Source organism: Pleurodeles waltl, chromosome 7, assembly GCF_031143425.1.
Source record: "Pleurodeles waltl isolate 20211129_DDA chromosome 7, aPleWal1.hap1.20221129, whole genome shotgun sequence".
In the NCBI taxonomy this organism is placed as follows: domain Eukaryota; kingdom Metazoa; phylum Chordata; class Amphibia; order Caudata; family Salamandridae; genus Pleurodeles; species Pleurodeles waltl.
The window spans coordinates 1,393,324,666-1,393,339,258 of record NC_090446.1 but is presented as its reverse complement, the minus strand read 5'-3'; the positions used below and the strand labels follow the sequence as shown (position 1 = coordinate 1,393,339,258).

At 47.6% G+C, this 14,593-nt stretch overlaps 1 protein-coding gene across 1 annotated transcript in view; it reads right to left on the bottom strand.

Moving 5' to 3' along the window:
* The window catches only part of SHANK1 (SH3 and multiple ankyrin repeat domains 1), a 1,404,784-nt gene that overhangs the window by 803,748 nt on the left and 586,443 nt on the right, over positions 1-14,593 (bottom strand). The window contains exon 11 of the mRNA XM_069200994.1: positions 1,793-2,075. Coding sequence (XP_069057095.1) covers positions 1,793-2,075 — 283 coding nt within the window. The remainder of the gene's footprint in view (positions 1-1,792; positions 2,076-14,593) is intronic.

Below are 14,593 nucleotides of genomic sequence, written 5' to 3'. Positions count from 1 at the left end.
CATTGCTCTTATCACCTCATGTTTAGACTACTGCAATGCCCTGAATCTTAACGTGAACCAACTTTCATTAAAAAAACAAACTCCAAATCATCGAGGATATGGCTTCCCATTTGGTTCTTGGACTTCCCAGACATTGCTCGGTCAGGGAAGGCCCGAGATGCCTGCATTGTCTGCCAGTAAAGAAGCAGGCTCTCTTTAAAGCACTGTGTTTGACACATAAAGCTCTCTGTGGGCAGGGGTTGCAATATCTTTAGGCTGCCTTGAATTGGTACACACCCTCGAGGACTTTGAGATCAGCAGGACAATTTTAAGGGGATGGTACCCTCATGTCTTAGGTGAAGATGTGTGAATGTGCCTTCACGGTAGCAGCAGCGAGATAATGAAACTCTTTTTCTGCTTATATCAGGTGTCTGAGGATGCAGCTGCCTTTTTGCAAGCAAGTTAAATCGTGGCTCTTTGCTTACTAGTCACTGCTAGGGACCTATTTCTCTTTGTTGATTGACATTGGTTCTGGTGGTTCTTTTTCTCCGAGTTTGCTTACTTCTAGTACTTTGATGTCTTACAAGCCTAATGCACTTTATAAATGCCAAAAATACAAAATACAAATACCTTGGCTCACCACTTGGTGTACCCATGATATGGATACAGGTGACAGCAGACCTATGAGAAACATAGGATTTTACAGACTGTCAGATATGGTGAGAGCCAGTATCAACTGAGACGTTTCCAAGATATTGGGAATCAGGGAAATTGAACCCTATCTCCATCCTTGGTCTAGTCTGGTGGTTCTTGTACCAAAGGATACCTTGCCAGGGGGCAACTCAAGAATTAAGGTTCTGTGTGACCCTTCGGGAGCTCAACTCAGCCACTAACACTGAGACATACCCTATACCTAGAGCTCATTGCCGGTTAGAAGCTGCTATGTTTCTCAGCACTTTTAAGTCAACATCATGGCACTGGCTGATTGCCCTAAGTGAAGGTGCAAAGGAGAGGTCAGCATTTTCTAGTTCAGAGGGTCACATTTAGTTTAAAGTGATGCTCTTTGACCTGCAGGAGGCACCAGTAACATTCCAGAGATTGGTGAACAGAGTCCTGTATGGGTTAGAAAATGCCAGTTCTGCCTACCTAACCAACAATGCAGTTTATATCTCAAGCTGGGAGGCAGGCAAGCATTTCAGGTCCTACAGAATGCATGCCTGACTCTTAAGGTCAGTAAGTGCCAAAAAGGGCAGGATTCTTTGTTCACCATGCTGACTGGGTACTTGTGAAGCTTAATCAGCGCAAAATCTAATTCACCATGACCCAGAAACTCCCAAGACCTACATAAGCCCTTTTTTCTTTTTTGGGCCCCACTGGGTACTTTAAAGGTTTCATAAAGGGTTATGGAAGCATTTTTGCAACTTTAACTGAGCTGAGCTCCAATAAACGGCCTATGAAAGTAACTTGGATAGCAGCAAAGCCTTTGAAACTCTGAAGGAGACAATGCACATTGCACACCCTATAAGGATAATAAATGTCAGTATGCCAGTCAGTCTTAACATCAAACTGGTAGTCAGAATTTCAACTTTGGAATGCAATGTACCACATTATTATTATAATATATATATATATATATATATATATATATATATATATATATATATATATATATATATACACATACATATAGGGAATGATATATGTAACACTAAAAAAATACATGAATCTCTGTAGCAATATTTCAGTAATGTGCAAAACACATGCATAGTGCCATAACATTCATTTGCAGAAACATGCTCTGTCTATCTAATACCTGGGCCTTCCCCGGGGCTGCTTCTTGGCATCCTCCACGTGCCTAGTTCTTGACGGGGAGCGGCTCCGGGCTCCCCGCGGGCTGCTGGAACTGCGCAAGGTGCCAATGGTATTCTTATGCCCTTGTAGGGTGACGGTGCTGGTTGTAGAGGGAGAGAAGACCATCCAGTCGGGTAGAGACAGGCTGTTATCGCTGTTCGCTCGTGTCAAGACGTGTGGCACTGTGAGGGGCTTCCCACCCTCTCGCCGATGCACTGCATAGCTTGGAGTTTCCTGGAATGGAACTGAAATTAACAAAGAGTTGAAACACCGAAAGAGAGAGAGAGAGTGAGAGAGAGAAAGAGTGTGTGAGAGAGAGAGAACGAGAGAGATTACTTCAGGATAAACTAAGAAAAAGAAAAACATACCTATCTTTAATATGACATTTACAGCTTTGGCATAATAGTGTATTACTTCTGTAGTTTGGGAATGCCATGTTACTAAAGCTGCTATTCAGATTAAACTATGTTAACTACCTAATTTGGTTTACTCAGTACTACAGAATGTCCTCACCTGACCATTTTTCCAGACACTCCACCAGGTAGGGGTATTGCTTCGGAACCTATTAAGAAGTGATGAATCTGCAGACTGAAGAAAAAATGATTTACCTTCCGTAACCATTTTTCTTATGGATACTCTACCTGCAAATTCCCCACCAATCCTACCCACCTCCCTGTTCTGAAGGATGGTCATAGGCCTGTTAATAAGTTTCCAAATCAGATTTCTGAAATGCACAGCTATAAGTCTTTCTCAGTCTCTGCCTGGGCAGGTGGGGATAAAAATGGACGAGAACTAACATTAGGGCACCTGGGTGGGCACTATATGGCTTCAGTGATGTCACTATGACTTCAGAGCCATCACATGCCTACCAGTAACGGAGAGCTATATCAGAGGCTTCTAGATCCAGTGTAATGTCTGGGATATTCAAGAGTTGAGGAATCTGCAGGTAGAAGTATCCATCAGAATTTAATATATTTAACTGCGGGGGCGTGGCCAAGGAACATGGCCGACGGGGCGCGCTTCTAGTGCGCTCCTGTCCCTGGCGAAATCCTGCCGCGATCTTGAGGCTCCCCGGGGCTGGTAGAGCTGATCTTTCGGATCGGGAGGATGTCTGGTGGACTCGGGTGTGACTGGATCACTTTTTCAGGGTCCGTCGACGCAGTGACAGCGGCCGCGTTGGAGCTGTGTGGGTCGCGTGGCTCGTTCCCCGGGCCGGTGGTGAGCAGAGTGGACTCTGGGGGCTGGAATGGTGTGGATGCCCCCCTCTGATTTCTAGAGGAGCCGGCTTCGGAGGAGTGGCGGCCGCCCACCGCGGCTGGTGAAGGAGGGATCAGTGACCCGCGGCGAGAGGGGTGGCCTACCAGTTGTGACGGCGATGATGAGGATCTATACTGGGCTGCGAGGCCTGCTTCCTGGGCTCGCTGCCGGGCTGGCCCGTGGGCCGGGCGGCTTGTCGTGCTGCTGCATCTGCCGGGGCCTGTGTGACCGCAGGAATGGGCGACGGACGCCTGAGCTGGGAGGTGTGCGGCGGTGCCCCTCTGAGGTCCTGAAGTGAGGGGCTAACATCCTGGGCATTGGGGCCCACAGAACCACGCTGCTGGATGGCAAGTGCTGCGGCTGGAGTTCCCGGAGGTGCTCCTGGACATCCCAGCAGAGGTGCTTCGGCTTCTCTGTTTCTTCCCTTTTCTTGGCTTCCCCTGCGCTGTTGACCATATACTGACCTTGTTGGTGAGTGTTTTCTGTTTGATTCGCGGCTGCTGGAGAGACTCGCGGCCATATGATCTTCTTGCTTGGATGGAAAGTGAACTTTAAAGGTGTGGAGTGCTGCGGATACTGTTTTTGTGGTGCTTTGTTGTCAGGACTCTGCGGGAAGCTGCCAGTTGCATTTGGACCTTGCGTGGAGCAACATGGCGTGTCACAAACAGATGCGCACATCACAGGGCAACACTATGGAACAGTATACTATCCCTGTGGTTCTGGCGCGATTGGAGTGAAGATGCAGCCTGTACACTGCTGAATGCTGGAGAGCCATCGCAAGCGGAGCTACTTGCGGCCATTCAGGGCTCCCGGGTGGCACTGGAGGGTAAAATAGAGACGGCGGTGGAGGTCAATCTGCTGAGAGCGGACCTTCGGAAGATGTCCGACAAGGTGAAGGTGAAGGTGGCGGAAGGTTCCATAGCGGAGCTACAGTCAGAGGTGGGGACGCTGCAAAAGCAAATGGCGCAGGCCACCTCTACAGTGGGCCATCTGGAGGCGCGGCTTGAGGACACGGAAGGGAGGTCCCGGCGGAACAATGTCAGGTTGCTGGGCTTTCCGGATCGTGCGGAGGGGTCTGCCACGGAATCCTTTGTTGAGGACTGGATCAATGATGTGATGCAGCCAACTGGGCTATCTAGAGTCTTTGTGGTGGAGCGTGCCCATAGGGCCCTTGTCGCGCCTCATCGGCCTGGTGCGCCACCTAGGGCCATTATTGCCTGCTTGCTTAACTACAAGGACCAGGACTGTATTCTACGCGCTGCACGGGAGTCGGATAAGGCATTATAGGAGAACTGCAAGATCTCTATCTATCCTGATTACACCAATAAGGTGCAGAACTCTCGTAAAGGGTTCATGTAGGTCAAGGCGAAGCTCCGAGCCATGAACATCAGATACATGCTCCGGTATCCGGCACATTTGAAGGTCTTGTCGGGCGAGAAATCACACTTTTTCGAGCGCCCACGAGGGTTGGCGATGGTTGGAGATGTGGGACAAGGTGGCTCCCAGTAGACCGGAGGGATCTGGAGGCGTCGCCCGACGGGCCTCTGGGTTGGAAAGCCCGGACTGGAGATCACATGGTACTGGGGGGCTGACGGAATCGTGTCACAGGGTTGAGATACAGCGAGATGGAACAATGGCGGTGGTGCCTGCTGAGACGTGGAAGTGGGTGGGGATGCCGAGATGACCTGCCTGTTATTCTTGCTGTGATGCTGCTTGTTGTCAGTCCTGAAGAGGTTATGCGGGACTGGGCGGGGACTGGCTTTGGGGGGTTCCGGGTACTTTTGTGATCTGATGCCGGGGGGGGGGTGTGGTCACTACACAGTTGTGGTAGGCCATTTGTTATGGTAAGTTGGGGTTTAGGCTGCAGTCCTGGCAGCATATAAGGACTGGACTTACAGTAGGGTCCGTTTTGGTTGTTTTACTGTATTTCCGGGGTGCAGTTGGGGGTGGTGGGAGGTTGGTTCATATTTACGGTTCATTCCACAGTGCGGGTATTGGGGTAGGGTGTGCAAGCTGTCATTCTTTTGTCTCATCGTGGGGGTAACGCACAGTGGGCTGCGTCCTCTGGGTGGAGGTATCATCTTGGATTGCCATGGGTCGTCTTATTAATATGCTGACTTGGAATGTCAGGGGCTTGAGAAGTTATACAAAACGCTATAGGGTGCACTCATTCCTCCGTAGGCACAGGGTTCATATTGCTTGTCTTCAGGAGGCTCACATGACGGACGAGGAAGCGCATAAAATGGCTACGAAGTGGTGGGGACAGATGTTTTCGCCCTCCTTTTCTTCCTATGCACGTGGGGTGTCTGTGTGGGTGGCCCCAGGGTTCCCTTTACCCATGTATACAGTGAGGTGGATGTGGAGGGTCGCTATGTCCTGGTGGAGGGCATGTTGGATGGTCTACCCATTGTGATTCTTAATATATATGCTCCTAACACAGATGATTCCTCCTTCTACTCCAGAATACCTGAGATCTTGGGGGACAGCGTGGATAAGCCTTGGTCTGGGCAGGGGACTATAATTGTGTGTTAAATGGGGAGTTGGATCGCCTCCCACCGATGTTGGGAACCAAACCATTGATGGTAAAATCTCCTAGAGATGTGATGGCACACTTGGGTCTCTGGGACTGTTGGATGGAACGGCACCCTGACGGTAAGGAATATACTTGTCACTCTAGAACACATGATACTTATTCTCGACTGGACAGGTGTCTGTTGGGCGGTCTCAACAGCTCGCAGGTCCTGGATGTTACTCATTTGGGTTGTTTTTTGTCAGATCACGCGCCAGTTCAGCAGCAATTGCAATGGGAAGAGACAGCCGCCTGCACAGATCGACGTTGGCGTATGCCTGCGGATTTGTTGACTGATCAGGGATGTCGGGAAAGAGTAGGTGCTGCCACAAAACAATATCTGGACTTAAACACGACTGCGTCTCGTGGCTTAGAATGGGAGACTATGAAGGCAGTCATTCGGGGAGAGTGCATAAGCACAAGGGGTGGGGTGGGGTGCGCATATAATTAGAGCAGGATCTTACGACACTAGAGGTGAAATTGGGGGAGGTACAGCAGCAGCCGCCCGAAGCAAGCGCAGTGAAGCGGGAGGAGCTCAGGTTACAAAAGAAAGTTAATGCATGTTGGGACACACTAAGTAGAACAACATTGAGAGGGTATAGGCAGTGGTTGCACCGAGAAGGCGATGATTCAGGTAAACTCAGCGTGGATCATGAAACAGGAAGTGGAGGCTCCGCTGATACTACATATTAGGAACACTGAGGGTGCACTCCTCACGGGGTGTATGGACATTCTACGGGAATTGGCGTCCCACTTCCAAAGGGTATCTAGGACTGCCACTGTATCGTCGGAAGGTTTTGTGGGGCAGTTTCTGTGGCAGATGCGGTTGCCGGGGTTGGACCCAGAGAGTAGGGAACTCCCGATCACTGTGGAGGAGGTGGGAGAGGCAGTGACGGCAATGGCAAAATCCAAGTCCCTTGGTAGTGACGGCTTTCCTGTGGAGCTGTATCAGGCTTTTTCCTCCACACTACGGGAGAGATTACTGGAAGTCTTTGAGAAAGCACGGGGCATGGTAAGTTACCTGACACCATGCGTCAAGGTATGTTTGCTGCTCAAGCCAGGGGGGGGATGCTGCTGATCCCTCCTCATATCGACCGCTAACTATGTTAAACAGCGATGTCAAGATACTCTGCAAGATCTTAGCCAATCGGCTCCGAGGAGTGATTCCTGGTTTTGTGCACGAAGACCAATGAGGGTTCATGCCAGGTCATAGTACGTCCTATATCCTGCGTCGCTTGGCGCATGTCCTGCATGAGACTAGGGGAATGGAGTCGGAATTGGCGCTAGTGTCTTTGGACTTGGAGAAAGCGTTTGATACAGTGGAGTGGTAATATTTATTGAAGGTATTGTGTGGCATGGGTTTTGGCTCCGGTTCTTGCACCTGGGTTCAGCTACTGTACACTGCCCCAACAGCTCGAGTGCGTGTGGGGGGAGAGACCTCGACCATCTAGGAGATAGGTAGGGGTACACGACGGGGATGCCCGCTCTCGCCTCTTCTGTTTGCTCTGGCGGTTCAGCCTCTGGCGATTTGGCTTAGTGAGGAGATGGTGCAGTGGGGGATCCTGGTGGGTCGGGCCACACACGTAATTTCCATGTACGCTGATGATGCATTGGTCTATGTGCGGGACCCCCAGGTGTCGGTGCCGGCCCTGTTGCAGAGGCTGAAGGTATTTGGGGCTGTTTCTGGTCTCAACATCAATATGAAAAAATCGCTCCTGTTCCCTTTGGGGTCTCTTGTTGGGGTTCCTCAGGTCGAGCTTCCTGGGGTTGGGTTACGCTGGGAAGTTGAGTGCTTTAGGTACTTGGGTATCTGGGTCGCTAACTCTGTGGATGTGTACAATAAAAACAATGTTGAGCGGGTGGTAGCGGGCCTGGTGCGCTCGGTTTCTTTCTGGAATAGGTTGCCTCTCTCAGTTATGGGTCGGGCCGCAGTAGCAAAGATGGTGTTTTTGCCCCGGTGCCGTTATCTGGTACAGAACTCCTTGTATCCGCTGCCTGCACGGCTTTTTCGTCGCTTGGAGCGCCTGTTGATTTCCCTAGTATGGGTGTGCCGGCGAAGTACGGTGGTGCTGTCCGTCCTGCAGAAGGACCTAGAGGGGGGGGGACTGGCGATCCCCAACATCAGATATTTTTAGGCAGCACATCTGCAGTGTGCAGCAAAATGGTTGTCAGAGGTTGATAAATGGGGAAAGCGGTTGTATGCTGGTGTGTGCAATGGGCGGTCCCTGGCGCATAGTCTCATGTCGGGGGGCAGATCTGATCCCGCCGCGCCATACCTGATAAGGACTACTGCTGGGATCTGGGAACAGGTGGTGAAACAGGTGCTCCGACAGGCTCACTTTGACAAGGAATTAAGGATATGGGATCTGTCTCCGTTTCGGGACATGGCAAGGACAATGTCGATAGAGGCCTGGAGGTCGGGTGGCTGTGAGGTGGTTGGTGACCTGTACCCTTGCGGTGAATTTCTTTCATTTACTGATGCTCAGGATCTGTTTGAGTTGGTTTCTGGCCAGTTTCTGCAATATGCTAAAATTGAAAGTGTGACCCTTGAAATCTGGGATTTTTTCCCGATTGCTCCTAAGGCCTCCTAGGTATTGAACGGACTGCTTAATTGGGGCGAGGATATGCACCTGATCACTGGGTTCTATAAGGCACTGCGGGAGGATCAACCGGGTGTGATCAGCACGGAACGTAAGGCATGGGAAGTTGATTTGGGGCTGCCCATAGAGGACACTGATTGGGAGGCGGCCTTATCGTTGGTCCGAAAGGTACCAAGCAATCACAGGTTTAAAGTTTAGCATTTCAACTTTGTACACAGAACATATATCACTCCCAGTAAACTAAATAAGATGGACTTGCTGTCCTCGATGTGGTGAGCTTGGTGCTTCATTTCTGCACCTGGCTTGGTCCTGTAGTGCGGTTCATGCATTCTGGCAGGACGTGATGGCAGCGATTGCGGATGCTACTGAGCTTGAATTGGAGGCAACCCCGATGTCTTATCTTCTGGGAGTGGTGCATAGGCCACGGGGTAGAGGGGTTGTGTACAGGATGGTGCAGCTAGCGTTGGTATTGGTCAATCGTAGAGTAGCGATTGGTTGGATGAGCGCGCAGACCTCTGCGACTTCTGGCTGGCTGCGGGATCTGCTGGAGTGGGGGGCGGCGGAGGAGCAAAATATACGCATAACACACAGTGATGAGAGGGCACTTGCTGATGTGGCAGCCTGGGCTGCACTGTTGGAACGGTTCACTGATGAGGAGGAACTAGGTTCTGTAAGTAGCAATGGGTAGCGGGGGACGGGGATACATACTCTCCCTCTTCGAACTCGTGACGACCGAATATGGAGTTAATGCCTGGTCTCATTAGGATGTGGGGTGGGTTCATGAGATTGAGCACGAGATTAGTGTTGTGGTTTTGTCTTCACTGATGATACACTGCTGTGTGCGCCCTTCGGGCATCATTATACGTCAGAGACATCTTGCTCTGCTGTAACCTGCACTGTGTTTTATGTTTATGTTGGTTTGCAGTTTTTCAAGCGAAAAATAAAAACAGATAAAAAAAAATATATCTATAGATATATATATATATAACTGCTATTCAGACATTTTCTGGATTCACCTGGGAGACAAATTGGTCCAATGGCTTTCATTGAAACATAGTAACACTTATGAAATAGTATTCTAAGTAAGAACCATATTATTTTTCTTTGGCAGAGGCATTTTTAAGAGAAAAAGATGCTCATTGTCACCACTTGCCACTCATTAGCATGAGATTCCAAGTACATGTGTACGTACTTACAGCATGTGTTTAGGGACCATATACATGATGTAGTGGAGCAGATGTGCTTAAGAGGCATTTACGTTACTAAAACTTGCAGTTGCATAAGTGCATAACTCTTATTTGCCATTTCATAATGATGATTTTTGACACAGGGACCACCTATCTGGTCTCTTGGAATTGCCTGCCTTTTTTTAAATCTCCTGTGGCCAGAAATACATGGGTTCAGTTTCCAAGGCTTGTTTGGTGTGGTGGATGATGAGAAGGGGACTGACAGACAAAATGCAAGTAGAACCACTGCTGCTGGCAGGACTTCAAAGTCTTTTGAGAAGCACTTTGTCTCACTGGCTAATATGATTGCTTCCAGGCTAGATAGTTCATATCTTCTTTTTAGGCCTGTTATCTCTCCTGTTTGGTTCAAGGTTGAAGTCTGGGACATGTGGGGTCTGAATGTAAATTTCTGCTGGCCACACTGACAGCCTGTCCTTAATCGTCATAAGGCCCTAATGTAAGGATGTTGGGACACTTTTTGTCCAACTGTACTGCATCAGGATTCCTGGTTTACTAATCCATTGGAAGCCAAATAACTACTTCAACGATAGGAGGTGAATAGGCAAAATGTGCTGTCCAAATTATTCCTCACCCAGATACCTAAATTGAATAATCTTTCATTGGGTTTTTATTACAACTTGTTTATTTGATGTCTGGTCTTTATTACAAAACATCAGATTATAGATACAGCAGTCCAAAACTTGAAAAACTGATTCCGCAATTTGTTTACTGAAATCCCATTTGTGGGGAAACGTGTAACTGCACTGTTGTTTAATTGTTCCTGTATGTGCTGTACGATTATCTGCACTTCATTTTTGAATGATGACGTCTACAGAACCTGTGCCTCCACTGATAGAGTATGACATTCCTCCTCAGGCAGAGTATGACCTTACAATCTCGCTTGCCTACATACTACAATGCAGTGGAAGCATCTCTCAGAATATGACTTGCCTTTCCTTTGATCTCAAAGAAAAAGGTTTTCAGAGTTAGGCAGAATGCTCAATGTTCTGGGAGATTTAAGCAAATTGTTGCTGGGTCCAATGTTCATAGCTGTGAAGATGTGGGGTAGGTGCTTACCCATCATGAATTATAGACACCCCTCATTAGAGATGACCCACCATTTCAGGGTTTCTTCACTTTGGTGCATATTTAAGTGTTTCTTTGACACCCACATTTGACACATTGTCCTAAAGTATTTGCTTATACAATGTTCAGCCCTTCTCTATGTTGTCTCATATGTACTTTGCACAACAGCATGTGGTGAATAGATAACATCATGAAACCCAATTGAAAATTAACATCATTTTGTTTCAGGGTTCAGCAAAATGAGCGGCATTCATGCTAACTATTGCATTAAAGACACACTTTTAGAATCTGAGTTTGCTCGTAAATGCTAATGAGTTATTTACCTGTAACTACAGTTCTCCAGTATTGGTATGTTTCATAGGAATCACATGCTTGGATTTTCCCCAGTGTCAAAGGTTGGTCTGCACAGAAGTGTAAAGTTGACAGCCTCTTTGAGTCCAGCAACATGAGGAAGGAAGAAGGAGACTCATTGCCACCTCTGCCGCTAACACGCTTGTGCCCGTCGCCTGTGTCCTTGCGCCTCTGTGCGCCCTTGCATCACGCTTCTGTGCCCTGAGGCTCTGTGTCCCTGCAGGAGCCGAAGAAGATAAAGCAGTTCGAACTTTGTTGGAGCTGTATCTTAGTGTTCAGCCACAGAATTTCTGTCATGGAGTGAGCTCATTAGCCCAGTGTCAAAGTGGGAGCCTCTGGTACATACTGAGCAGCATAGAAAACTATTTCCCATAGAAAGAACTGCAAAACACTAAGGGGCAAATTTACAAGCCCCTTGGGCTACCGTGTGTTGGCCTAGCGTCATTTTTATGCTAAGGCAGCGCTTGGATGGCATTTTCCCCATGCCGTACTTACAAAGTGGCACAATGTTTGCATTGTGCCACTTTGTAAACCCTTGCACCACATTATACCTACATCAGGCATAGTATATACAAGGGGGGCGTTCCCATGGAGGGCTGCTCGAAAAAATGACGCAGTAAAATTTACTGTGCAGGTTTTTCTGTCATTTTTAATGGCTACCCAGAGTAGTCATTAAAATGACGCACCCACAGTAATCTATGGGCCTCCATGTGCTTTGCTGCACTAGCATCAAAATTTGGGACGCTGGTGCAGCAAAGCACCACAATAACGTCATAAATATGGGTGCTATTGTGCTAACGACCGCCATGGTGCACTGTATTATAAAAATTACGCAACCATTGTGCGTTAGCTGGCAGTAGGGGGGTGCAATAAAAGTGGCACATCTGGACCGATGCGCCACTTTCTTGTAAATCTGCCCCCTAGTTTAGCGGCCAATCAATTTCATTTAGAAAGACCCAAACATCTGCCTATTAGGTTTAATGGCCAAGAACTCCAATACTCCAGGGGCAACTAGCTCTAAGATTTTCAAGCACACATGGCACCTAGTCATAACAATAGTAGCAACAGGTGAGACCAATGAGGGGAGGAGGAATGGCGACATATGGATCTATGAACGATAACAATGCTGGAGAACTGGAGTTACAGGTAAATAACCAATTTTTATCTCCAGAGTTGGATAGTTCTTAGATTCACAAGCATGAATCAGAATAGCAAGCAGTACACATTACTTTTTATTGAAGGAAGGTGAAATAAGGTTCACCTTATCAAAAGAGGCAGCAAAGAACAGCCTGGTCTACATCTATATCCTCTGCTGCTTCTGTATGGGGCTTTTCCCAGGTTCCAAAGAGCAGTGCACAGGCATGCAGGGCTGGAGTAACTGCCACTCCTTTCGCACAGTGTGCCTATACGTTCGTCAACAACAGCCTGTAGGTCTTCTGATGAAGGAAAGTCATTCCTGCCTCAATCCATCTTGCAACGCCTTGTTTTGATAGTAGCCTACCTTTGTTTAGATGGCCAAAGGAGACAAATATCTGATCAGAGTTCCCAGTGTTTTGTCTTGGCTGGGTAAAATTTCAAACAACAACACACATATATAGCCCATGGTCCATGACTTCATTTAGAGCTATTCATTTCAGAGCCAGTTCCGGGGTAGACCATAACCTGATTCAAAAAAGCAAAGGCTTCAATCTCGCCAAATCTCCATTTTTAACAGGCCAGTATCAAAAAAAGGGTAATGGATGTATTTTTGTTTTTAGGAAGTTTAAACAGAGACTTGATGACACTATTCTTTTTAGATATTAACCCATACAGATTCCCCACCCTCTACAATTCTGTACCATACAAGGATGCAGCTTGCACCATGGCTCTATAAATTTCTTTAGCTGGTGAGGCTGATTTTGAGGTGGTCACCTTATGGTGTTTGATGAGACAAGCAGTGCTATGCAAAAGGATGAGTGCTGATTTCAATAAGTGTGAACTCCAATTTATGGTTTTATCTATCCTTACTCCCAAATAGTCGAAAATATTGACCAATTGGAGTCTCTCTCTTTTCATACAGAACACCCCCATTAAAAGATTTCTCAGTTTTATCAGAGTTAATTTCCAGCTCAAAGATAGCATGTTAAATTTCAAAACTGTATAAAAGATTCTGTAACCCAGATGGAGCGCAGGAAATTAAAGCAGTATGATCCACAAATAATAAAGTCGGGACTAGTGGCCCCCCTATTTTAGGGCAATCATGTACACTAGTTAGTAAAAGGTCTACCACATCATTAATATAAAGAGAGAACAATGTAGGAGCAAGCACACACCTCTGGTGAACTTCACTAGCTGCTGGTTTACAGGGTGTGAGTTCACCCCCAGCCACCCCACCTAACTCAGGAAAAAATCCCTTCATGCATCCTAATAAGAACATCTATTATGGTAAAATCAACCCCCATCTTTTCCAAGGTTAGCCACAAATTCCTCCTGGGGACTTGATCAAAAGCAACCCTGAGATCTACAAAGGCCATGTAGAAATGGTCTGAAAGAAAGTCTAGGTAATTCCAAACTATAGGATTTTGATTGAAAACTTGGTTTAGCGTACTGATCTTGGAACAGATCTCGCCTGAAGCAGGGACAGTACCTTATGAGCTTCTAACGATTCTTGGAGATTATCTAAAATTTGGTGACAGAAAACGTTCTGCACATTGTCAATTAGGCTGATGGGCCTATAATTGCTTGGTGGTGAGCTGTCCCATTAGAAATGGGGTCTCTAGTTGGTAGTTGTTTGCACCCTGTCCAAGTAGAGACCCTCACTCTAGTCAGGGTAAAGGGTAAAGGAGTCACACCTAAGATAACCCCTGCTCACCCCCTTGGTAGCTTGGCTCAAGCAGTTAGGCTTATGTCAGAAGCAATGTGTAAAGTATTTGTATACACACACACACACACACAGTAACACAGTGAAAACACCACAAAAGTACTCCACACCAGTTTATAAAATTAGCTAATATTTATCTGAGTAAAACAAGACCAAAACGACAAAAATCCAACATACACAAGTAAAGATACAAATTTTAATTTAAATGTAGTATACCTCTTAGAAACACAATAGCTCCAACTGGGGCTATCAAAACGGCTTGACGGCGTCACTTCCAACAGTCCGGTGCCCCCGCGAAGGAGTACAGCTGGCCATGGAGTCATGTAGACCTTGGAAAACGATGAGGAACCAAAGAATTTGCACAGGGTCAGGGGGTGAGATGTCGCTGAAGCAGGTGTGGCGTTGGTTAATTATTGCCACAGGGGAGGTGAGGCAGGGGAGGTGAGGCATCGGTTTCTTACCGTTGCAGAGGAGGTGATGTGATGTTGACGGCAAGGCAGCGGTTTCTTACGACAAGGTGAGGGTCAATGAACCCACCAGGTCAAGACGTGAGGCATCGACATCACGTTGTCGCTATCACATGACAGGGCCACAGGTGCTTCAGCGGAGTCGGGTGCCACTGACGTCAATGACACAGCACTCTATGACACAGCTGTCGCAAGACTTTGGAGGTGCTTCGGCTGCGTCATGCCTGCGTTGTTGGTCACGGATGTTGCACTCAGCAGGGACCACGGCTCCGGGGAAAGCAGCGGCATGGGGTCAGAGAGCGGTGCCAGTTCAGAAGTCGTTCTGGAAGACGATGCACTAGTTTCTT